This window comes from Drechmeria coniospora, chromosome 01, assembly GCF_001625195.1.
Source record: "Drechmeria coniospora strain ARSEF 6962 chromosome 01, whole genome shotgun sequence".
Taxonomy (NCBI): domain Eukaryota; kingdom Fungi; phylum Ascomycota; class Sordariomycetes; order Hypocreales; family Ophiocordycipitaceae; genus Drechmeria; species Drechmeria coniospora.
The window spans coordinates 12,193,712-12,216,290 of NC_054389.1; the positions used below are offsets into that span (position 1 = coordinate 12,193,712).

The following is a 22,579-nucleotide window of genomic DNA, read 5'->3' on the forward strand; positions in this document are numbered from 1 at the left end:
CCAGACGACTGTCCAGGGACAATGAGGATATTCCGAGGGAGGAATGCTCTCGCTCCAGAGCGCGAGCAGCGGGTGTCATGCGTGTCGTGTTCAACCGTGCAGAGCATGCGTCGAGTCGGGACGGCTTTTTTCTGTTTTCGAATGCGTAGATTATCATTGAAATGCAACTTGCTTGTTCGAGCTGCATTTCGACCTGCTGCAGACCCCATGATGCTCACCTTGGCAAGACGCCCCGCCCGTGATGTTGAATATGCAAGGCATGCCCGTGTGCTCGTAGGCATGTATGCTTGCTGCGGAGCCACACGCTCTGCTCGTCCCACCTGATGTATCACCGTGCGATGCGTCGTGCTTGTCGAAAAAGGACGGTCATCGACCAAACCATCCATCAATTTCATGCTGGTTTGACCGACAGCCGGCCTCGATGCGGATGGATGTGAAGGACGTTGAACACGTGCACACTGGTTCACGAGGGACAGATGGAGCATGCGAGTGTGCATGACTCGGGGAACGACGCATGGTGCCGAGGTGGTATTGCGTCGCCGGTGTACCGATGTCGTTGCGAGCTCGACAGATTCGATTTGCTTCCTCGATCAAGGGGCGTCAAGCGGCAAGAGTCAATGCGAGCTCGACGGATTCGATTCGCTTCCTCGATCAAGGGGCGTCAAGCGGCAAGATTCAACGGAGTAGGGTAGACGAGAGAATTGAAGCTCATGCGTGAGAAACTACGTGTGTGTGGGAGCAAAGCATGGCGGAGCGTGGAGTCTGCCGCGCGGGGAAGCGCCTGCCACTGGTGAATATAGCACCTTCCCGTCGTACGACGAGGGAGTCGGTCGCGCCGTCCCAAGCGGTCGGAAGCGACTGCCGAAAGTAAATATGGCACCTTCCGTTCATATGACGGCGGGGCAATGCGGGGGTGGCCAGGTGCCTGCAGACTCGAGGCAGCGAATGTATTGCATGGATAGGTACTGTGTAGTTGCTTGCGCGGAGTACACCTGTGTACACGGTATGCAAGTACTTGTGGACGCACCAACGGCACACTCAGTCACAAGTATACTTGTATCACTCGACATGTACCGAGTACACCTGCTGTACAGATGCACGTACTTGTACACGCACCAACGGCACACGTACTCACAAGTATACTTGTATCACTCGACATGTACCGAGAACACCTGCTGTACAGACTTGCTTGCGCGTACGTGCACACAGTATGCAAGTACTTGTACCCGCATCAATGGCACAGGTACTCACAAGTATACTTACTTGTGCCACTCTACATGTACGGAGTACACCTACTGTACAGAACGTACAGGACATATACATGCAAGTATTAATTACCATATTGGTTGTAATTATACCGTATCAGTTTTATACCGTATCAGTTTTATACCGTATCAGTTTTATACCGTATCAGTTTTATACCGTATCAGTTTTATACCGTGTCAGTTGTCATTGTACCGTATCAGTTGAAATTATTGGTTGTAATTACAGCAGGTGTGCTACTCTGGAGTACGGAGCACAGTATATATATGCAAGTACGAAGTAATTACCTAGAAATTCCTTGCTCCAAGTTGCACAAGTACAGTGTGCAGCACAGACTGCACAGTACACGACCGGTACCTGCGCGGTACTTGCAGTGTGTGGTCGGCCCGTAGGAGTCGCGGCAGAATGCACGGCACCGTGCCCAATTCAATTCGTCCCCCCTCAGCGCCCCATGTCCTTTCATGTACAGTACAGTGCTGTACAGTAATTACCGGCTTCGTATCGCACGCACGGCGACGTAATATCTGATGCTGCCTTTGGCCGCCTGCCTCGCTTCCCGTTGCCTGCGCGCACCAGAGCAAGTGCCTCTTCCTCCTCGATCCTTTGCCGTCCTCATTCTCCTCCACGGCGTTGCGCCTACGGTCTCGAGAACGAGCTTCCTTCGGCCTGTCGACCCTTTGCCGCGTCGAGCTCCCCGCTGCCCTCGTGTCGGCCACGCGTGGGCCCTGCCGTTCCTCGTCGACGCCCTCCATCGGCGGCCGTGTCGCCTCGGTCGGTGCTGCCGCTCGACACTGCCGCGTCCCCAGTCGGTCGGCAGCATCATGTCGACGCATATGGCGGTGGGATTGCTGAATGTGTCTCGATGCTTTCCCGAGATGCCCCCCCCCAGCAAAGCACCCTTATGGCCTCGCCTTGCCAGTTTCGGCTCCGGCTTGGGCCACGATGGGGCCTTGGCCAGGGTCAGGCACACCCTACCCGCTGTTCATGTTCATTATGGACATGGATCCAGCGCCGTCGAGCGTCGGCCATCACTGTGCGGAGTACATACACATGCCAGTATCGGGGACCTGGTCCTTGGACGTGGACTCTTCCTCGATGGATGATGCATGATGCACCGCCTGCGCGGTACATGTGCACGGCAATGCCACTGGGGAGGCTAATTAGGTTAGCACTTATGTAGGTGCTTGAGTATTTACTGGACCTACTACTGTCGGCACATGTACAGTACTTGCTCCGTACAGCGACAACTAATCACTACAGCAAGTACATGCATGCACTTAGGGGCCCTCGCGAGCAGCAGCCTCTCCCTAACAGTTCCGTCACCCACTGACCAAAACCCCCTACAGGGTAGCAAATACCGTACGGCATTTTGCTCATTCACGTGCTTTACCGTTCCGCCAACCAGCGCGCGATGGTCGATTGACGGGTGATTCAGTCGTGCTGTGAAATTGGAAATGTATTATTTGCCAACCGTTCAAGCAATGCCACCGTTGAACTTGCTCAAACCTGACGACGCACGTTTGCAAATGCATTCGCTTCAACACGGCGCTTCGGTCGAATGACTTGCACACGACAAACACGAGCAAGTACTTGTGGTCGCCCCCCAGTCCTGTCCCACTAAGATACCTACAGTGGATATCTCTCTCCCCAGCTTGGAGTAGCACTTGATTAGTACTAGGTACCTACCGTACCCTAGGCACTCCCTACTCCGTTGTGGTATTAGGTACTCACGTCAGTTACCATCATGGCACAGATGTCCGCACAAGCACCGCACGTACGAGTACTGCCTGTGCATGCACAAGTAAATGCACTGCATGCAACGGCAGCAGGACTGGCCACGGCACCCGAGGGTTCATTGATGTGCAATACGTGTAATAACAGTACTCCGTACTCCGTGTTGTACCGTCATTACTTGCCAGTGTCCTGTCAGTACAGAGTGCCTACCTGCACTTGTGCGCTGCAAGTACAGTGCATGTTTGGTTGTCTGCAAGTACAGAAGGTGAACGATTGCGCTCACCGTACACGTGCCGTACCTAGGTACCTAGACATCAAGTAATGTACTCGTACTGCAAGTAAGTACTTAGCCTCCGTAGGTACCTACTATTAGGTGCTAGTATTATGCGGAGTGCCACTAAAAGCACCTAGTATGCTTTGGAATGTCAATGTACATGTACAGGGGTAATTACGCCCATCAAACCAGACGAGAACCTGGTAATAATTAGGTGTCAAGTTCAAGTAGCCGTACAGTACCTAAGGATAAAGTAAGTGTACACGTACCAGTAGCTGTACGGTAGGTATAAAGTAAGTGTGCACGTACCAGTGGCTGTAATGGCGGTACTTTCACCTACGAGACAACATACATGTTCTGCACAGTATCCTACTAGGTACGTACCTAGTAAGTATGTAGGTACTAGCAAGTACTTGAGTAGAATGCATGCAACTACAAGTACAGTGTGTGTACATACATGCTGCACTTACTTACAGCACTCCTTATAGGTGCGTGCACTGTACATCCACAGTGCACATGCACACCTGCAACTACTGTACGTCCACAGTGCACATGCACACCTGCAACCGCTGTACATCCACAGTGCACATGCACCTGCAACTGCTGTACATCCACAGTGCACATGCACACCTGCAACTACTGTACATCCACAGTGCACGTGCACACCTGCATGCACTTACTCGCCCCTATCCTAGCACAGTGCAAGTGCCTACCTGTACCATGTGCCGTGCTATTATAGGCAGTGCTCCGTAAGTGTCATGGTGGAGTGCCAAGTGCTACTACATCACACTAATACCATGCAGCATTACTCGCAAACACTCCGTACTGTGCGTGCACCTACCTATACGAGTCGGAAATGGGCACGTACGACTAATACCGGATTGTTAGGGCGAGCCAGCACAGTAATTACTGCACTCACTTACTTGGTTGTGCAATAATAGATGGAGAGCGCGCAAGTACTTACTGTACTGTACTCCGTAAATACCTAGGCCCCTGTAGCCCCAATCTCGGCGCCATGGTGCTGTGCGGAGAAATACTCGTACACTGTGCCCACCCTAATTCCATGTTCGGAGCAAGTACATGTACTTGCATCGACGTACGGGAGTTGAGTACCTACACCACTCGTCACCACCTGCAAGGTACAAGTACCGCCTACGTGCAGGTGTGCAGTGCAAGTACATGTACTTGGGCGGGTAGGCGTGTAATGTCACCACAGTGCTTGCCGTTGTACCAAGTATTCCTCCGCACGCAAGTGTATTCTGGGTCCTGCAAATGTCGCCATCTTCGTGCCTCTTCGCCTGGCCCCAACTCGACCTCCACCATTCATTCTTGTTCATCTCGTCGTGCTCCGCATCATTTGCAACCCACGCTTCCACCCAGCACTCTGTTATCACATCGGCAACGCAAATCGGGCAGCAACGGCATGTGCATGCGTGCGAGTAAGTGCACATGTGCTGTGCTTGCGAGTGCAGGCGAGTCGACGGCCGGCGAGAGGAAACGAACCTCGCTCTCTCCCGTCGAGACTGCCTCGTCGGTCCATGTCGTTCCCGCCCCTCGCCATAATCATCGGCATCGGCTTCGTCGGAGGCAACGTTGCGGCCGCCGTTGTCCGTAAGGATTCTCGTCTCCCGCCAGCTTACCTCTGCCGTGCAGCACATGGATGCACCGTTCAACGACGCACTATTAATAGATGACCTTTGACTGCACCGCCGGTGATGCGTCGTGTCATGAAAACTCGCCCGTCCTTGGAGAGTCTGCGGGAACAACATCGACATCAGTCCACGGAGTGGCCGTCGATATTCTTATCGCTTCCGGTGCACGTGTCATGTGGAGATGCGTGAACTATATTTGCCGGCGAGAGCACCCTTGCAAGGGCCAGCATCCCCGTCCTATATCGACGCTCGAATGCTTTTTCGTCTGAAAAGTGCCCGGCTACCGTACACTTTGTCGTTTGTGCAGTGTACTTACTTACTGCATGCACGCCTTCAACTACATGTGGCACCCATGGTGCAAGCGGTATGGGGCACCGTACCACGAGATGAGCACTCGACGACGCCGAGATGGGCTCGAAGGATGGGCTGCTGGTGGGCCCCCATTAAACGCTTCCCCGTGGTCATGGACAATAATAGACGTGGGTGGTGATTGCAGCACACCCTGCTGTCTGCAATGCCTGCGACTGGATTACAACACCCGTCCACGGTACACGACGTTCGGTTCATCCAGTCTCGTATAAAGGCACGGCTTCCCGCCACACCCTTCGCCCGAGCGCCCGAGCATACGCCATTTCCCTTTCGCCATTCTTTTCGAAGGGACTCGAGCGAAAGCTAGCTCCGAGGCGTCGTTCCGCGAAGACCATCACATCGGAAGCCGACACCATGGAGGGCCGTCTGCACAGGCTGCTTCTCGCCTGTCTGCTGTTTTGTCAGTGGATTTCTGCGAGGCCCCTTTCCGATGCTTCCTTCGTCGACGGCTCGGATGAGTCGCCGAGCATCGGTCTGTCGTTTCTCCCAGGACCCCGTCACGAAGGGGACGTTTTTACGACGGGAGCCAAGCCCATCCCGGCGGGCCAAGCGGACGGCGACGAGCTCGACCATGGTCCAAGCTACGTCTCCACGACCGAGAGCTTCGAAGTCGCCAGCCGCTTCGCCTTGATGGCAAACGCGCTCGGAAAGAGAAGGATTGAAGACGCGTCCACGGAGCCCCTTGTCCGAGAGGGCAACTCTCCTGCGGAAGCCTCCGGGGGGTCGTCTGCCTCCCAAAATGATGGCAATGCCACGGCAATCCCCGCGACCGCCTCCGACGCCGCTCGCGTCTTCCTCACGAAGCCCGACGGGAGGTATATTTATGTCGGCAACAGCGACAAATTTGGTCGGGGCGGTGAACTTGCCGCCTTGCACGGCATCCCGCACGATCGAATCATCGGTGTCGTGTATCTGGATGATCCCGAACTGAAGATAACCTTCAACCCGCATTACAACCACGCCTACGACAGCCAGGTGGCTGGAGGCGACGACTCGGAATTGGTCGTTGAGCTGCAACCTGACCCAGTGTCCGGCCTTCAACATGGGCCGCTTGACAAGGTAACCCCGGAATCAAAGAACAAGGCCACGAAGAGGACGCTTTCGGCCCTGAACATCGTGCAGGCGGCCGAGTTGGAAGCCGCTCGACTACGACAGGAATCCGTCAGCAACCCAAAGCAAACCCCTCCGTGGGAGAACGGACTGCATCTGTACTCTTTTCTGGCCAACTACGGGCACTACCTAAACCCCAGGAACAATGAGAACACGGTGCAAGACGGACTCGGGGGAAATGTTCAACTGGATGGAGTACAAGAAACAACCCAGCAAGCACACGAACCAGTCGAAGAAGAGCAGGAAACAACCGAGGAAGAGGAAGAAGCAGTCGAGGGTGAGGAAGAAGCTACCGAGGATGAGGAAGAAGCAGCCGAGGGTGAGGAAGAAGCTACCGAGGATGAGGAAGAAGCAGCCGAGGATGAGGAAGAAGCAGTCGAGGAAGAGGAAGAAGCAGTCAAGAAAGAGGACGAGCCAGCCAAGAAAGCGGAAGAAGCAGCCAAGAAAGAGGAAGAACCAGCAAAGAAAGAGGAAGAAGCAGTCAAGAAAGAGGAAGAACCAGCCAAGAAAGAGGAAGAACCAGCCAAGAGAGAGGAAGAAACAGTCGAGAGAGAGCAAAATGCTGCTGAAACTGGAGCTGACAAACACAAACCATCTGGACATGTAGCAGCCGAACACGAAACACACGGACAAGACGTGGACGGCCATGGGGCAGCTGGACCAGGAAAACAAACCGCCGCCCATGGACAAAAGACAGGCGAAAGAGCCCCCCCAGCAACGGCCGAGCAAGGAACAGGAGCAGCGAGTCCACATGCACCAACACCAAACGGACGAGTAGCCCCAGGTACAGGCCGGAGACCAGCAAGCAGTGGATGGAGACTAGGAAGAGGCCGAGGGAAATGGAGAGGCAAACGAGAACTCGGCCCAACGAGCGGACCACGATCACTACTGACGAAGCGACAAAATCCATCAATTGTTGAGCGGGGATTGCTAGCCACGGGCATGCGAATGGCAGCACGCACCGGAGGGAGACTAGCAATGTCGGGTGTACGAAAAGTGGCATCATCAGGCCGGGGACGGAGACTTCTACTCAAAGGTGGGAAGAAATTGATCACATCGAAACGGGGACGGAGAATACTAGCAGCGGGCGCACGAAGAGCAGGAAGGATGATGGTAAGCAGCGGGAAAAAGTTGGCAAAAGGCGCATGGAACCTAATAAAAGCAGCCGGCAGCAAGGTGGCATCGGCCGGACGGAATTTGTTCACATCGGGAAAAACGAAGCGATGGACAGGCGGAATGGGTCACGCATCGGGAAAACAACAAGGAACGGGCAAAAAGGGCCAAGCATCAGAACCTCAAAAGGGCAGAGGATGGGTTCCACGCGGACGCGGACAAGGCGGACGCTAACAAGGTCGCAAAATGTCAAATAGGTTCGATTGGTTCCTATCGAAATGATGCTCCGATTGCACTCGGTGATGGAATATCATCAAATCTGTCGCATGTAGAGCGTGATGCACAACCGTGAGAGCGGCCTATGTATCGTGTCCACCCCATGAACATGCCCGCCACCAATTCCACGCAGCACCAAAAGGACGAGGAGTGTACGAAACTGTTGTCGGCAGTTCCAATGTTCAATTGTCTGCAAGCCATGATTGCTCGTCATCGGCCATTGATCAATGGCAACCACTTCATCGAGCTGGGTATGGGTGCTGTGCTGACCATGGACCAGTTTACCATTCCCGTATGATCAGTTTTCGGAGACGAATGTCAGAAATGGCACAAGGACATGCGAGTACCGCCCACGTCGGTCAAGGCCCGCCTCACCCACGCTCGTGCAGGGCCAGGGTAGCTATACCGTCGTGGCCGGCCATGGCCAGCGGCGGCGGGTCGTTTAGTTCCGCGAAGCGGCGGCCATGGACATGGAAGTTCTGCGCCGAGCAGCCGAGACGTACGGAGATTTCGTCCCCTCCTGCGCGTTCCGGGGCGTGCTGGGAGACGTCTATATGTACGAGATGAGTCTCGTGCACGGCGTCAATTCTTCGAGCCCCGTGCCGATCTGGAGTGGCGTCTTCTCCAATCGATGCGGGACTTTGCCAGGTCCGTCAAAGCTCCATTGCATTGCCCGTCGGCTGAATGCTCCGACACCCTTGTTAAACGTCGGGCTAGATCCTTCGCCACGGCGTGGATGAACAAGAATGATGGGTCGAGGAAGCAGATGTCAAGGTATGCGAAGGCCTTGCTCGCCCGTTACAGTCAGATGCTCGTCCAGCTAGATTCTTCGCCATGGCGTGGATGAACAAGAATGATGGGTCGAGGAAGCAGGTGTCAGAGTATGCGGAGGCCTTGCTCGTCCATTACAGTGCGATTCTCGTCCGGCTAGATTCTTCGCCATGGCGTGGATGAACAAGAATGATGGGTCGAGGAAGCAGGTGTCAAAGTATGCGGAGGCCTTGCTCGCCCATTACAGTCAGATGCTCGTCCGACTGTCCCAAGGGCCGCCCGAACGGTTTCGAGGAAAGAATGAAGAGATCGGAACGGGAAGAAGCAGATGCCAAAGTATGCCGAGGCCTTGCTCGCCCATTACAGTCAGATGCTCGTCCGACTGTCACAAGGGCCGCCCGAACGGTTTCGAGGAAAGAATGAAGAGATCGGAACGGGAAGAAGCAGATGCCAAAGTATGCCGAGGCCTTGCTCGCCCATTACAGTCCGATGCTCTTCCGACAGTCCCAAGGGCCGCCCGAACGGTTTCGAGGAAAGAATGAAGAGATCGTAACGGATCTTTTGCTGCTGCTCCGTCCGGAATACCCCATGGTTCTCAACGACGACGACCTTTTGGAGATGAATCTGCACCTTGACGAGCGCGACGGCCAGGTTACCGGCATTGTCGACTGGGCCGACGCCATCGTTTCACCCTTTGGAATGTCTCTCCGGCGTCTCGAAACGATTCTCGGCGTCCAGACGTCGTCGTGCTGGCACTTTCACGCCAACCATGGCTTCCTCCGGGCTCAGTTCTGACAACGTTCCATCGCATTGTCGGTGACGTCTCCGACGAGCATCTGCAGGCCTGCAAGTTGAAAGACAACTCGGCATCTTCCAGACCCACGCTTTCGATGGGCGGCCTGAAATGGAGGGGGCATCCACGTGGCGGAAGGGGATCCGAGCCTTGTTTGCCTCGAGGCATGGTGTCTGGGTTAGGTAGACGAGACGGCAGCTCGAGTTGGAACGGACGCAAGCATGTGTGCCGTCGGAAGAGCAGCAAACACGCCGACGTATCTTTCACCTGTGCTCGGCAGTCATCCAGCTCCCAAGCTGCACACCATATGACTCCTCTTTCGGGCACTGTGAGCCCATCGTCTGTACATTTCGGTACAGGGCAATGGCCGAGGCTGAAATGGCAACGACGCAAATCTAGTTGGCCACCAATGGTTCGGCTCGTGAAGCCTCCTCATCGATTTGGGTCGATGGAAAGTGTTGAGTAGGCGCTCTCATCAATGCCGTCCATCGTCCATCTTGCTTCGCGCGGCACCACGGACCGGCGGCGGGTGTTGGGTGAAGGAAGCTCGAAAAAGGATGTGCCTTTCTCCGCAGAAGCAGGTAGAAGTTGCTGGAAGGCGAGAATGCGTGATACTCCGTACATGTAGCCACGCCATCGTAGCGGGCAGAACGAGCGGCACAGCCTACAAGTACAGGTACATGTCATGCATGTACAGATGCTGCACATGGGGGCGGTGACGGGCATTACTTGGCACAGCTGAGGCAGCTTTGTACGAGGTGACCGGAGCGAGATACTCCGTATTAACACAAAGTACAGAGTCCGGAGTATATATACATGCATGTGCGGAGTGCTCGAAGCAACCTCGCGGGGGGCAGGGGAGGAGGGGGTTGGAGGGGTCCTTCTCTGCCACCAAACACCTCCTTCCCAAACACCTCCTTCCCAAACGCCGGCCACGATGGATGCATTCGTCCGAGCTCGCCTCATCTTCACTGCACCGTCAGCTTTACCGTAGAATTTTCTTCTTGGCTAGAAACGAAGCATAGACGACTACATAGCCCTTGATCCTCTCGTCTTTGTGCATCGACGAAACCCTGTGTTCGTAGCAAAAGCACGGGGCAAATCCTCTCTGCCCGCACCCTTTCGGCAGCTCCTTCTCCAACGGTCGGTCGGTCCTTCCTGGGCTGGAGGCGATGCACGAGAGTTGGCAATTGGAAGGGTCGCTCGCCATCGCTCCTTCCCCTGCGCGACTCTCGGCGCCGCCACTCTCGCTAAAGCCATGACACAAACGAGCACGGGCACGGCTCGAGCGATGACTCATGCCTGGTGGGTGATCTAGGACGGAGATGGAGGAAGTGAAAAATGCCTCCATTGGTGATGATGGAGGGAGAGGAAAAGACACTGCCCGGCTCCCTCTGCCGCTCCGCCACTCGTCACCACCGCAACCCTTCCCGGACGATTCGCGAGCGAGAACACGGGACCCTCGGAAGGAGAGGCGAGATGGGAAAGACGAGTCTGAAAGGAGAGCGATTCCTCTTGGCCGCGCCGAGGCAGCAGCACCGGGCCCTTGGCTTCCGTCCGGCCACAGCCTGCCTGCCTCGACCAGGAGCAGCGCACCGGGCCGGCGAGTCGTGTCGACACTTTTCGAAACGGAGGGAGCAAGGGAGAGCGTCGTCCTTGACCCGATCGAATGGCCATCGTTCTGCCTTTGAGAGGTTCATCAAGCTATCCACGAGGCGGAATCTTCCGAAACGGAGGGAGCAAGGGAGACTGTCGTCCTTGACCCGATCGAATGGCCATCGTTCTGCCTTTGAGAGGTTCACCAAGCTATCCACGGCGCGGCAGCCACGACGCGGCCTCTTGGTGGTTGGCATAAGAACCTCTTCTCTCCCCGATCCTCTCTTCTCTTGATTCTCCTTTTCCACCAAACTCACAGTGCATACGCTTCATCTCTTTCCGACGTGGATCAAGCCGCCACGCTGGTCTGCCTGTCGTTGTTGCTGGTTCTCTGCTCATATACTGCTGCCATCGCTGCCATCGCGGCCACGCTCGACACAATCGACACCCTCGACACCCTCGACACACTCACCGACCTGCCCCGAACCCCCTTCGGCTCCGACGCTGCCCTCAAAGGCTCGGAGACCGGAAAAGGTCATTGCCGCCACCTCCTCGTCGTTTTCGTCGGCCTCGGCGCGCCTGTTCGCCATGAAGTGGCCGGCCGCCTCCCTCGTTGCCTTGGCTCTGGCCCAAGCCTGCCTGCTCCCCGGCGAATCTCAAGCGCCGACCGAGAGGGTCGTCTACGGCAAGGCGAATTCGAAATCGACCGACCTGGCCGTCGGGGCGGGCGATCGATTTAGCGGCGGCCAGTCGACGCCGGTTGGCCTCGGCATGTCCGATCGCGACCTGCAGTCGATCCTCAACGTCGGCGAGGTCGACTCGGGCCTCCACGCCTTGGCCAGGGCCTTCAAGGCCGTGACCATCTTTCCGGCGCCGCACAGGACGTTTGAGGATCGCATCGTCTACGGTCTGGTCATCGGCCGGCCTCGCGTCTTCCTCTTGGGCGGCATCCACGGCCGCGAGCGGGGCGTGCCCGACAGCCTCGTCTACTTTCTATCCGACCTCCTCACAGCCCGTGCCTGGGGCGCCGGCCTCTCCTACGGCGGCCAGAACTACACCAACGTGCAGGTCAACGCGGCGCTCTCGGCCGGCATCGTCGCGGTGCCGCTCGCGAACCCGGACGGCGCCGCCCACGACCACGCCACGCGTTCGTGCTGGCGCAAGAACCGCAACGCCAGGGTGTCGGAGGGGAGAGGCCATCCCACGGCGACGGGTGTCGATCTGAACCGCAACTTTGCCGTCATGTGGGACTACAAGCGAATCTTCCACGAGGCCGCCGACCTCAGGTTTGCCGCGTCGGACCAGGCGGCGAGCGAGGTCTTCCACGGCACGGCCCCCCTCTCGGAGCCCGAATCGCAAAACGTCGACTGGGTGTTTGAGCGCCAGGGCGGCCTTTCCTGGTTCCTCGACCTGCACTCGAACAAGGGCGACATCTTTTACGCCTGGGGCGACGACGATTACCAGGTGGACGACGCCGGCCAGAACTTTGCCAACCGCACCTACGACGGCAAGCGCGGCTTCCTCGCCCAAGAGGGCGAAAGGGTCCCCTACCGCGAGTACATTGATCCGAGGGACCTCGTCGCCCAGCAGTCGGTCGTCTCCGCCATGAGAACGGCCATGGAGAGGGCCGGCTCCGTTCGGTACATGGCGAGCCCGCACTCGTCACGGTACGTCACGTCGGGAACCAGCGCCGAGCACGCCTTTGGACGCGACAAGGCGGGCAGCTGCGCCGCGAAGCGCGTCCACGGCTTGACCATGGAGTTTGGCCGACATTCGGAGAGCCCCTTCTGCCCCTTTTACCCGGACAAGGATGCGTACCACGAGAATCTGCGACAGGTGGCGGTCGGGCTGATGGAGCTGCTGCTGGCGGTGGCGGCCGAGGACGGAGGCGCATGATTCCCGCCGTCGCCATCTGTTCATCTCGATGGGGGGATGAAGATGGGGGGACGAGGAAGCTTGCGTCGTCGGCGATGTGTTGTGCATGTTGTCATCGAGGCGCGGGCTCGACGTCGGCTAGTTAGCAGCATCACTAGTCAAGAAGGATTACCAGACATGGATTGATTTTCCGTCTTGAAGCTCCGACGTGTGCTTGATTGATATGTACAGGCCACATCTCACCACGCTCCCGATTCGGGCCTCGCTGGCGCCCTTGCGTCGGCCCCCCCACGGGAAAGCGATACACGCGATACAAAGGAAATGGTGAAGCGGGCAGCGGATGATGCTCCGTCGCGAGAGCCTCAGCGTACGCGAGCCGCCGGGGCGTGCCGGGACGTTGGCTCGCATCATCGGTAGGGTGCGTCGGCGCGGATGGCGGCGGCGAGCTCGGGCTCCCACTTGTCGCCGTTGGAAAGGAGTTTCTCTGCCTTCCGTCAGCGGCGCGAAGCAATAGTTGGTCAAGCCGATGCCGACCGGCCGTACCTTTGTTGTACAGAAGCTCCTCCCTCGTCTCGGTGGCGTACTCGGCGTTGGGGCTCTCGACGATGGCGTCGACGGGGCAGGACTCCTGGCAGAAGCCGCAGTAGATGCACTTTGTCATGTCAATGTCGTACCGGGTGGTGCGTCGGGAGCCATCCGCCCGTTCCTCGGCCTCGATGGTGATGGCCTGGGCCGGGCAGATCTAGAAGAGAGAGTTTTCCAGATTAGCGGCACGCTTCAACGTCGGCGGTTCGAGGGGAGGTCGCGAGGACGTACGGCTTCGCACAGCTTGCAGGCGATGCAGCGCTCCTCGCCAGAGGGGTATCGTCGGAGGGCGTGCTCGCCGCGGAACCGGGGGGAGATGGGGCCCTGCCTCTCGCGTCAGCCGTCGTCGCCAGCTGTGTCGCCAAGTCACTTCGGTGCCGTCGTGTACCTTTTCGAACGGATAATAGATGGTGTACCTGGCCGTCGGACCGTCAGCGGCGCCCCATGCCAAGAAGAAGCCGGGCGAGGAAGGGGGAGGGCCGGAGGGGGGGGGGCGGAAGGGGAGGGTCTGCTATACGTACGGAGGTCGGAAGAACTGCTCGAGCAAGACGTACATGCCCCTGGCCATCTCGGTCATGAGGAAAAACTTGCCCATGCGATCGAGGGTGCTGTTCTTGTCCCAGGGCCACTCGACACGCTTGCTCGTGCGGAAGCTTGTGGGAGGGGCGCCCTTGGGGGTGGCGTAGCCGCGCTGCTGCTGCTGGAGTATCCGGACGGCGGTGACTGTGCGGGAGGAGAGGGCGGAGGTCGGGACGAGGAGCTGGCGGCGGGCGAGCATCGTCGCCGAGGTCGCGAGGGTCGGCGCCATGACGGTGGAAGGACGGCCGGATGGAAGCGTGGCTTCCGAGAGGCAATGGCAGGGAGGAGAGGCAATCGACGTGTCCGGGAGGGCCGAGAAGGGGCGAGCGGCGCGGCGCGGGGGAGGCGACGTTTGAGCTCAGTGGCGATGAAGCGATGACGGTTTGCGTGGAACATTTGCGAGCTGTGCTCTTTGGTGATCCTGGCCTGCTATGGATTACAATGATTGGGTTGTGATTGGCTCGAGGGGCACTCGTGATATATCACGTGACTAATATTTTCTGGACAAAAGGTGGAGATCGAACGACGACTATTCTGATGTGCTTAGTAAGCACAGCGTACTGCGTACAGTAATGTCTTGTAGGTGCTGCTCAGCTCATGGTATTTACATGTAGTATTTATTAATAAAAAGCTGCATGCATGGAGGTGCATTCCTACATGATGAGGTACATGTATAAAATATTGCATCACTAATGGAGTACGTGTATCAAATATCTATGGCACCAGTGATATAGTACATGGCACTATTGTATTGCTGTTGCTGTATTGCTGCATTGTTGCAATCCGTGGACAAGAACGCTGACGATTTATACATATCAAGGACAAAACATACTGCCCATGATTCAGGAACAGGTCATATGATGCAAAGGCCAAAATCTATTTTCTCGTGCTGGACTGAGCCGATCCAGCGTGGATGTGAAGGTGTCGTACGCGCATGGTGGATGGAAGGAATCGTGCCGAAAGACAAATGTGATGGTATAAATATAGGCGCATAGCTTCCGTACCATGCCGGGGGTACTGCTCAAATGACGAGTAGAAAAGCGTCGACAAAGTGCGAGGGCAGTCGTCAAAATGTCCGCTCCCAGGCGCCCCGTCGTCAGGTGGGCAGAGGGCGAGGGCTGTCGTCAAAATGTCCGCTCCCAGGCGCCCCGTCGTCCGGTGGGCAGAGAGCGAGCGCCCCGTCGTCCGGTGGGCAGAGAGCGAGCGCCCCGTCGTCCGGTGGGCAGAGAGCGAGCGCCCCGTCGTCCGGTGGGCAGGGAGCGAGCGCTGTCAAAACGTCCGCTCCCAGGCGCCCCGTCGTCCGGTGGGCAGAGAGCGAGCGCCCCGTCATCCGGTGGGCAGAGAGCGAGCGCCCCGTCGTCCGGTGGGCAGAGAGCGAGCGCCCCGTCGTCCGGTGGGCAGACAGCGAGCGCCCCGTCGTCCGGTGGGCAGAGAGCGAGGGCTGCCGTCAAAACGTCCGCTCCCAGGCGCCCCACCAGAGGCCGATGTTGGCGGCGACGAGCAGGTCCAGCATCTTGAGCCCGTCCTGGTACACGATGAGCTTCCCGAGCTTCGCGCGCTTGCCGGCGTGCCCGCCGCCCAGGCGCTCGCCGGCGAGGTTCGGGTCCGAGGACGAGGCGACGTCGCTGTCGTCCGAGGTGCCGCTGTCCGAGGGCGGGCGGAGGAGCTTGCCAAAGTTGCCGCGGGCCCACTGGCCCTTGGCGCCGCGCGCGCGTTCGCCGAGGACGTCGGAGGTCGGGAGGTTGAAGCGCAGCTCGCTCACCGTGGTGGCGCCCGACTTGGGCGCGCTGGCGCCCTGGGCGGCGACGAGGGGGTTGTAGACGGCGGCGTCGCCGTCGTAGAGCCTGTGCCGGCACTGGACGCTGCGGCCGGCGGTGCCGGTGCGGAACTCGCACTTGCCGTCCCAGGGGCTCGCGAACGTGTACCCGCGCGGCTTCATGCTCTGGCCCTGGCTCTGGCCGTCTTCGGGGGGGCCGTCGGACGTGGCCGAGACGTGCGAGACGGCACTCGCGCTGCGGCCGTGACCCAGCCTTCCACGCCTCGCGGCCTGGTCCATGCGCTGCAGCGTCTCCTTGAGGTTCGAGGCCCAGCCCTTGGAGTAGCCCATGACGGCCTGCCGGAAGAAGACGCCGACGTCGTCGCGGCCACGCTGGGAGCGCTCGTCCCTCGCGGCGGCGAGGGCCTTGCCGACGCCCTCGGCGCTTCTCGAGGCGGGCATGCGGCGGAACTTGGCGTAGCCCGACGTCTCGATTTCAATGTCGATGGGCGGGCAAGAGGCGGCCGAGGGGGCGAGCGGCGGCGCGGGCACCTCGGCGGAAGGGTGCTGCTGGTCGGGCGCGGGCGGCGGGGCGTCGAGCTGGCGCGAGGACACGCGGCCGACGTTCCACTGGCTGCCGGAGCCGGGGTCGCGACGGATGAGCGTCAGGGTAAAGGGCGAGTCGGCGGGCGAGCCGGCGCGACCGATCTTGACGGGCGAGGGCGAGCGACTGCTCCGGTCCGGGGCCAGGTTCCGCCGCCGGCCATCGGCCTCCTCGGCGGCAAGCCCGGGCAAGGGCGGAAGGCGCTTGTCGCGAAGGGGAGAGCTCTCGGCGGCCGCAAAGGTATCCGCCGAGGATTCCCTTTCTTCCCTCGGAACGGGAGCGGGAACGAGACTGGGGTCGGCGCCGGGGCTAAGAGGCTTCCTCGCCGGCACGACCGTCGGCAAGCTCGATGCCGACGGCAGAGGTGGCTCCGGCTTGTCGGCGAGCCCATCGGCCGGCTCAAAGGACAGGGGCGGGAGCAGGGGCGGGAGGTCCCTTTGCAGGCCAACCGACGTCAGCGAGCTCGCGCGATTCCGGCCCGCGTGCGGGAGCCGGCTTTCGGGGTGCAGCCGATGGCCGCTCGTGAGGCACTCGGGCGTCAGCGGGCGCGCGGAGCCGGGCAGCGGCTTCCGGGGAATGTTGCGGGCCGAGGCGCTGTCGTCGCTCGACTGGCGGTCGTCCTCGGCGCCGAGGCGAGGCGAGGCAGCGACGTCGGGTGTCACCTCGAGGTGGACGTAGTAGAGCGAGTTGGCGACGTCCTCGGCCGTGACGCTCTTGGCCCGGGGTTTGAAGGTCGAGAGGATGACATCTGAAGGCGGCCGAGAAGGGCAGGGTTAGCGACGAGGGCCTCCCGACGGCGGCGAGATCGAACGTACCTCGCGTGCCCGGGACGCGGGAGATGTAGAGCACGACGGGCTCCTGCTTCTCCTCGTTGGGCTTTTCGGGATACTGGGGCGGGTTGGAGGCGAGGCTGTTGAGGGAGGCCAGAGAGCGGGCCTCCATGGCGGCGGCGACGGGTCGTGGGCCGGGCCGGCAACCGTCGTCTCGGCCCCTTGATCGGCGGCGTCCTCAGTGCCGCAGGGGGAGATGGCGGCGGCGTCGGGTCGTGGGCCGGGCCGGCAACCTTTGTCTCGGACCCTTTGATCGGCGGCGTCCTCAGTGCCGCAGGGAGAGATGCCGGCCGCTCGGCCGACGATGGTGCTGGTGGAGGGACCGTCTCGCAGGACGCATGGGGGGAGAAGTCGGCAGTGGAGGAGTTGGTGCGGCAGCGGTCGGCACGGGAGCGGTTGGTACGGGAGCAGTTGGTACGGGAGCGGTTGATACGGGAGCGGTTGGTAGGGAGCGGTCGGTACGGGAGCGGTCGGCGTGCGAGTTTGCGGTAGGGCAGGAAGGCGTCGAAACGACACGATGGACGGGCGGCCGAGGGACGTGATATTAGTATCGCAACGGCGGCGTGGGTTGATGGCGTCTGGTCGTCGGTCGTCGGTCGTCGGCCGTCGGCGTTCAGGGATCAGGGTTCTCGAGGTCAGAGTTTGGCGTCACGGGACGAGGTGGGAGAAGAGAAGAGAGGGGCAAGATTCGCGAGCGGTCGATTGGAAAGGTCACTCGAATGGTGGCAGGCGGCGGTGTGGCTGTGCCAGTGGCTCGTCGAGGGTACGTACCGCTCTCGCCGATCTTCCGTCGAGGCCCAACGTGCTGACAAAGGCGAGCAGGCCGAGGGTGGCACGTGAGCAAGGAGGAGAACGAGGCCAGTCGTCAAGCAGCGGATGGTATTAATGGTATTAAGGTATAATAGATATCGAGAACAAGTACTGTACAGGCAAGAAATACGGCACAAGGACGGTGTAAAGTACCGTTACTCCGTCGCCATGCTTGCTTCCTTGTACCGAATGCAGAGTACATCTACAGCCATGTACATGTACACTGCCCCGTACTGCACCGTCCGTACGTCGTAGGCGTTACAACTACATGGTGTGAACCGTCCATCCGCATCATCCCATCAAGCACCGCGCGACGACGAGCGCGACGGCGCCAAGGGAACGGGATGGATGTTGATTTACCGTATTTTGCCGTCGGGGGTGGGTCGGTTGGAAAGTCGTCGTCATCTTCTGCGGCGGGATGCCGGATCATGGGGTGGCATGGCCTGAAGCGCAGGGGCGCCGAGGGCTGCGTACAGGCCAGGGGGTGCCACGACGGTGGGCGCGGCGCAAGTGCTGTAATACTTGCTTGTAGCACGGAGCACAACGACAGCCACTCCGGACCATGACTGCGCACGCCATTTCAGCGCAGGCGGTGTATTAATTATAGGCCTAGAACTGTACCGTATTCAGTGCAGGCGGTGTATTAATTATAGGCCTAGAACTGTACCGTATTCAGTGCAGGCGGTGTATTAATTGTAGGCACCTAGAACTGTACCGTATTCAGTGCAGGCGGTGCATTGATTATAGGCACCTAGAACTGTACCGTACCGTACCGCCACCTGGCAGCAGGAGATGTGCCAACCTCCAGTACCGCAGTACCTAGGTGTGCGTCCCCAGGGGCCGGCTTATGCTTATGCCTGCCCACCAACAGCACCCCCAGCACCAAGGCAGCTCCCCGTCCGTAGGTACCTAGCAGATAGTACTAACCTAGGTAGTGCTAACCTCGTACTACCAACTTACTAGGCACCTAGTACTTGTGTGCTGGGTAAATATCAGTACTAGGTACCTAGTAGGTAATAGTACCTACCAGCCAGGCTGTGCCCAGGTACCGCTGAGGAATGGTACCTGCCAGGTAGCGCATGACACGACGCGCACACGCCGCTTTCGCCGTCGGCCAAGCACCCAAGCTTCCGTCCTTTGTACCCCAAGATCAAGTGTACTTGCACGCAGGCCATGCCGACGAGTGCATGTGGGCGCCGGCGCTCGTGCTGTAAGCAGTCTGCGGCGGGAGACAAGGTTCAGGTTGCAAGCAGACGGCCGTGTTCGGGCCTTGGGCCGCACTTTGACTTTCTCGCGTCATGCCCGTCGCGGCTTGGCATGCGTTCATGCCCTTCCTTGCGGCGGCGGTCGTGACGTAGGTGTCGCCGTCGTGGCATCGTCAAGCCTCCCGTCGGCTTGGGCCGCCACGAGGTGGTGTGCCGCCGGTGTGCATGTGTGTGCATTTCGTCGCGAATGACACCGGAAATCGGTGGACCGAGTGCGTCCGTCCATGGCACGCCTGCGACGCGCATGCATGTGCCGTTCGTCTCGCGCCGCGCAGTGCTTCGAGGGCATCGGTGGACGACAGGAGTCTTGGGGCGTCCTGGCACCACCGGCGGCGGACGGGCGATGCCGGAGACGGGCCTCGGAACCATTTGCGTGCCGCGTCGTGCCGACACCTCCGTGGCCGTTCCTCGCCGCACCATGCCGGGTTGCGACGGCGCGCACGCGTGTACTTGTCGTATGCGGCACTTATGCAGCGCATCGAGGTACCTGATTGCGCGTACGGAGCACACTGCTGCGACTCCCCTACACGTACAGCACAGGCACAGGCAAGCACAAGGTAGGTAGGTACCCAGTACCTCGGCACCCACGGATGGAGTACTTAATAATGCCCGCAGCACACCCGAGCAAGTCGTCCTTGCAGCGCGAGCATTGCACGTCGACGCGTGCTTGCGGTCGCATTTCCGCTCCGTACCGAGTGCCGTGTTTCATGGCAGCAAGCATGACGGTGCAGGTGGCCAGCAATCTAGCTTGCCGTGCCATGCAGACGAGGACATGCGAGTGCGAGCCTGAGATGGTCGGTCTCAGCACACCCACGGCACCGGTACCTGTCGACGCAAGTACCTAGTACTTGCGGCATGAACGCAGCCTTCGGCACACAGAGGCCTGCACCCAGCCCGCGCCGTGCTCGTGCAGTACAACGACAACCACTGCGAGCTGCCGCGCTTGGTTCTGCACTCCGTGCTCAAAATCCATCACATCACTGATATGGTACATGACACCAACAGCACTTGGTTGGGCACGCACATGGTGCGTTGCGCGGCCGCAGAAATGAAAACGCCGCCGGCTCACCCGACACGGACACCTACGTCAGCGCTCCGTCACGGGCTTGCCTTTGCCCGCCTCCGTGCGCGATGCAGGCAGCGCCCCGCCTTTTGCTTCGCCGACGACGGTGCCCAGTCCGCTTCGCCTGGCCACCCGACGAGTTGGGTCGCCGCCTCGGCACGGCTTCGGACAGGGTGACGAGGCGCTCAAAAGCTCGATCCGATGCGGCCACGGCGTCCTTGCGAGCGCGAGGTGCCGTCGCTCCAGATCGGTAGCCTGACGATGGTGGCCGTGGCCAGCGCGGCGGGTCGGCCAGTGCACGTGACCCAGAATGTGTTGGTGCCCAGCGAGGTGCCCGGAGCAGTTGCACTCGCCGTAGGTGTGTACTTGTGGTGGGTGTACTTGTGGTGGGTGTACTTGTGGTGGGTGTACTTGTGGTAGGTGACCTTGCTGTAGGTGTACTTGCCTTAGGTGTACTTGCGGTAGGTGTACTTGTGGTAAGTGTACTTGTGGTAGGTGTACTTCTTGTAAGTGTACTTGTGGTAGGTGTACTTGCGGTAGATACGCTTGCTGTAGGTGTACTTGCCTCAGTTGTACTTGCGGTAGGTGTACTTGCGGTGGATACGCTTGCTGTAGGTGTGCTTGCCTTAGGTGTACTTGCGTACCTAGTAGGTGAACTTGCAGTAGGTGTACTTGCAGTAGGTGTACTTGCAGTAGGTGTACTTGCTGTAGGTGTACTTGCTGTAAGTAGGTGCACTTGTAGATGTGCTTGCTGTAGATGTGCTTGCAGTAGGTGTGCTTGCAGTAGGTGCACTGTACTTACTAGGTACTTGCTGTAGGTGTACTTGCTGTAGGTGTACTGTACTTACTAGGTACATGCTGTAGGTGTACTTGCTGTAGGGTACTTGCTGTAGCAGTGCCTGCTGTAAGTAGGTGCACGTGCTGTAGATGCGCTTGCTGTAGGTGTGCTTGCTGTAGGAGAGCTCGCCTAGGAGAGCTTGCCTAGGAGTGCTTGCTGTAGGTGAGCTTGTTGTATGTGTAATTGCCGTAGGCGTAATACTTGCTGTCGGTGTGCTGATGCCAAGGTGCGTGTAGGGCACTGTACTGTACGGAGCTGTCGCGGGGACCCGCTGGAGACGTCTGCGGAGTCGCCGAAAGTACCCGGCCCACGCCGCACCAAGCTCCGTATGCCCGCCCCTGTTACATCCCAACTCGCGGCCCCACCACCGACGCCCACGGCGATGCTGGTTGGCTGGCCCCTCCCCCCCCCCGGCGGCAGGCGCAATCCGAAACGGCTCCGTATCGAGAATCGTGTTTGACGGCAGGAAAGAAGGAACGATGGGGTCCCCAGGAGCCGGACGGCAGGCGCTCGACGCACGCCGGGCGGGCGACAAACGCCAACGTGCCGGTACTGTTCTCCTCACTGTGCAGAGTACCCCGTGGTACTTGGGTGTCTGGGCTCCAGGTACCGTCTACAAGCATTGTCCCGACGAACCTGCCCACGCGCGAGGTACCGATGACACCTGCGGTACGTGTGCCGACCGGACGGCCGTAGCCATGAGGTACCTGCTCGTCGTGGACGGCACCTCGCCGCACCGTGGGCGGCCCGGGCGATCCCTTTTCCGTGCCACCTGCGCTCTCGCCACCGAGCAACGACCTCGACCTCCCCCTCCCGACCTCCCCCTCCCGTCCTCCCCACGAAGCGTCGCCGCCCCCCTCCCCCCCCATCCTCTCTCGACGAGGGCGTTTGGTTTGGGCCGACGTGTCTAGCTGAGACGTCTCATTCTCGGAAACCTCCACCCGCCGCGAGGGTCGCCCGTTTGTTTGCCTGCGTTCCCTCGCGGCGTGCATATAACGTGTCCGCCTGCTGCACCCGCCGGCATGGAGAAGACGCATCTTTCGTCCCCCGTCCCCTCGCTTCGTTCTGACCAGGTGCAAACTGCACTGGTCCTCCATGCTCCGAGGAAGCGCATAAGCCGGCGAGGTTGTCTTCTGGCAAGGCTGCCACCGTTGCCGTCGTCGCTTTTTTTTTTTTTTTTTTTTCATTCCTCTTCTTGCCGTCGCTGGCCTTTTCTCGTCTCACGCGCCGAGCTCCTTCAACTCTCGTCGACTCTCGTCGCCCTTCGTCGCCCTTTGTCGCCCCTCTCACCTTCTCCTCGCTTGCTTCCTCGCCATTCCGTCGTCGACGCTCGGCCTGCTTGGGCATTGTGCTCGTACGCCTTCATACTCTCTCTGTCCGGCCAAGCTGCTCGACACGCCATCGCACCCCCCCGTCGCCCCCA

The 22,579-nt window shown here is 59.4% G+C and overlaps 5 protein-coding genes across 5 annotated transcripts; 3 read left to right on the plus strand and 2 right to left on the minus strand.

Annotated features, from left to right (window-relative positions):
- Positions 1 to 5,646: 5,646 nt before the first annotated feature.
- On the plus strand, positions 5,647 to 7,749 carry DCS_03234 (uncharacterized protein; the record flags this gene model as incomplete). Its single annotated transcript, XM_040800558.1, has 1 exon — positions 5,647 to 7,749. The coding sequence occupies one exon, from the start codon at positions 5,647 to 5,649 to the stop codon at positions 7,747 to 7,749; it is 2,103 nt and encodes a 700-aa protein (XP_040661441.1).
- Positions 7,750 to 8,732: 983 nt separating this feature from the next.
- Positions 8,733 to 9,357, plus strand: DCS_03235 (uncharacterized protein; the record flags this gene model as incomplete). Its single annotated transcript, XM_040800559.1, has 2 exons — positions 8,733 to 9,017; positions 9,067 to 9,357. The coding sequence occupies 2 exons, from the start codon at positions 8,733 to 8,735 to the stop codon at positions 9,355 to 9,357; spliced, it is 576 nt and encodes a 191-aa protein (XP_040661442.1).
- A 2,182-nt stretch (positions 9,358 to 11,539) lies between these two features.
- DCS_03236 (uncharacterized protein) lies at positions 11,540 to 12,847 on the plus strand (the record flags this gene model as incomplete). The annotated part of the gene is made up of 1 exon (XM_040800560.1): positions 11,540 to 12,847. One exon carries the CDS (start codon positions 11,540 to 11,542, stop codon positions 12,845 to 12,847), a length of 1,308 nt encoding a protein of 435 aa, XP_040661443.1.
- Positions 12,848 to 13,233: 386 nt separating this feature from the next.
- DCS_03237 (uncharacterized protein) lies at positions 13,234 to 14,189 on the minus strand (the record flags this gene model as incomplete). Its single annotated transcript, XM_040800561.1, has 5 exons — positions 13,234 to 13,310; positions 13,370 to 13,568; positions 13,643 to 13,735; positions 13,800 to 13,827; positions 13,933 to 14,189. 5 exons carry the CDS (start codon positions 14,187 to 14,189, stop codon positions 13,234 to 13,236), a joined length of 654 nt encoding a protein of 217 aa, XP_040661444.1.
- A 1,248-nt stretch (positions 14,190 to 15,437) lies between these two features.
- Positions 15,438 to 17,292, minus strand: DCS_03238 (uncharacterized protein; the record flags this gene model as incomplete). Its single annotated transcript, XM_040800562.1, has 2 exons — positions 15,438 to 17,098; positions 17,166 to 17,292. The coding sequence occupies 2 exons, from the start codon at positions 17,290 to 17,292 to the stop codon at positions 15,438 to 15,440; spliced, it is 1,788 nt and encodes a 595-aa protein (XP_040661445.1).
- Between the last annotated feature and the right edge of the window lie 5,287 nt (positions 17,293 to 22,579).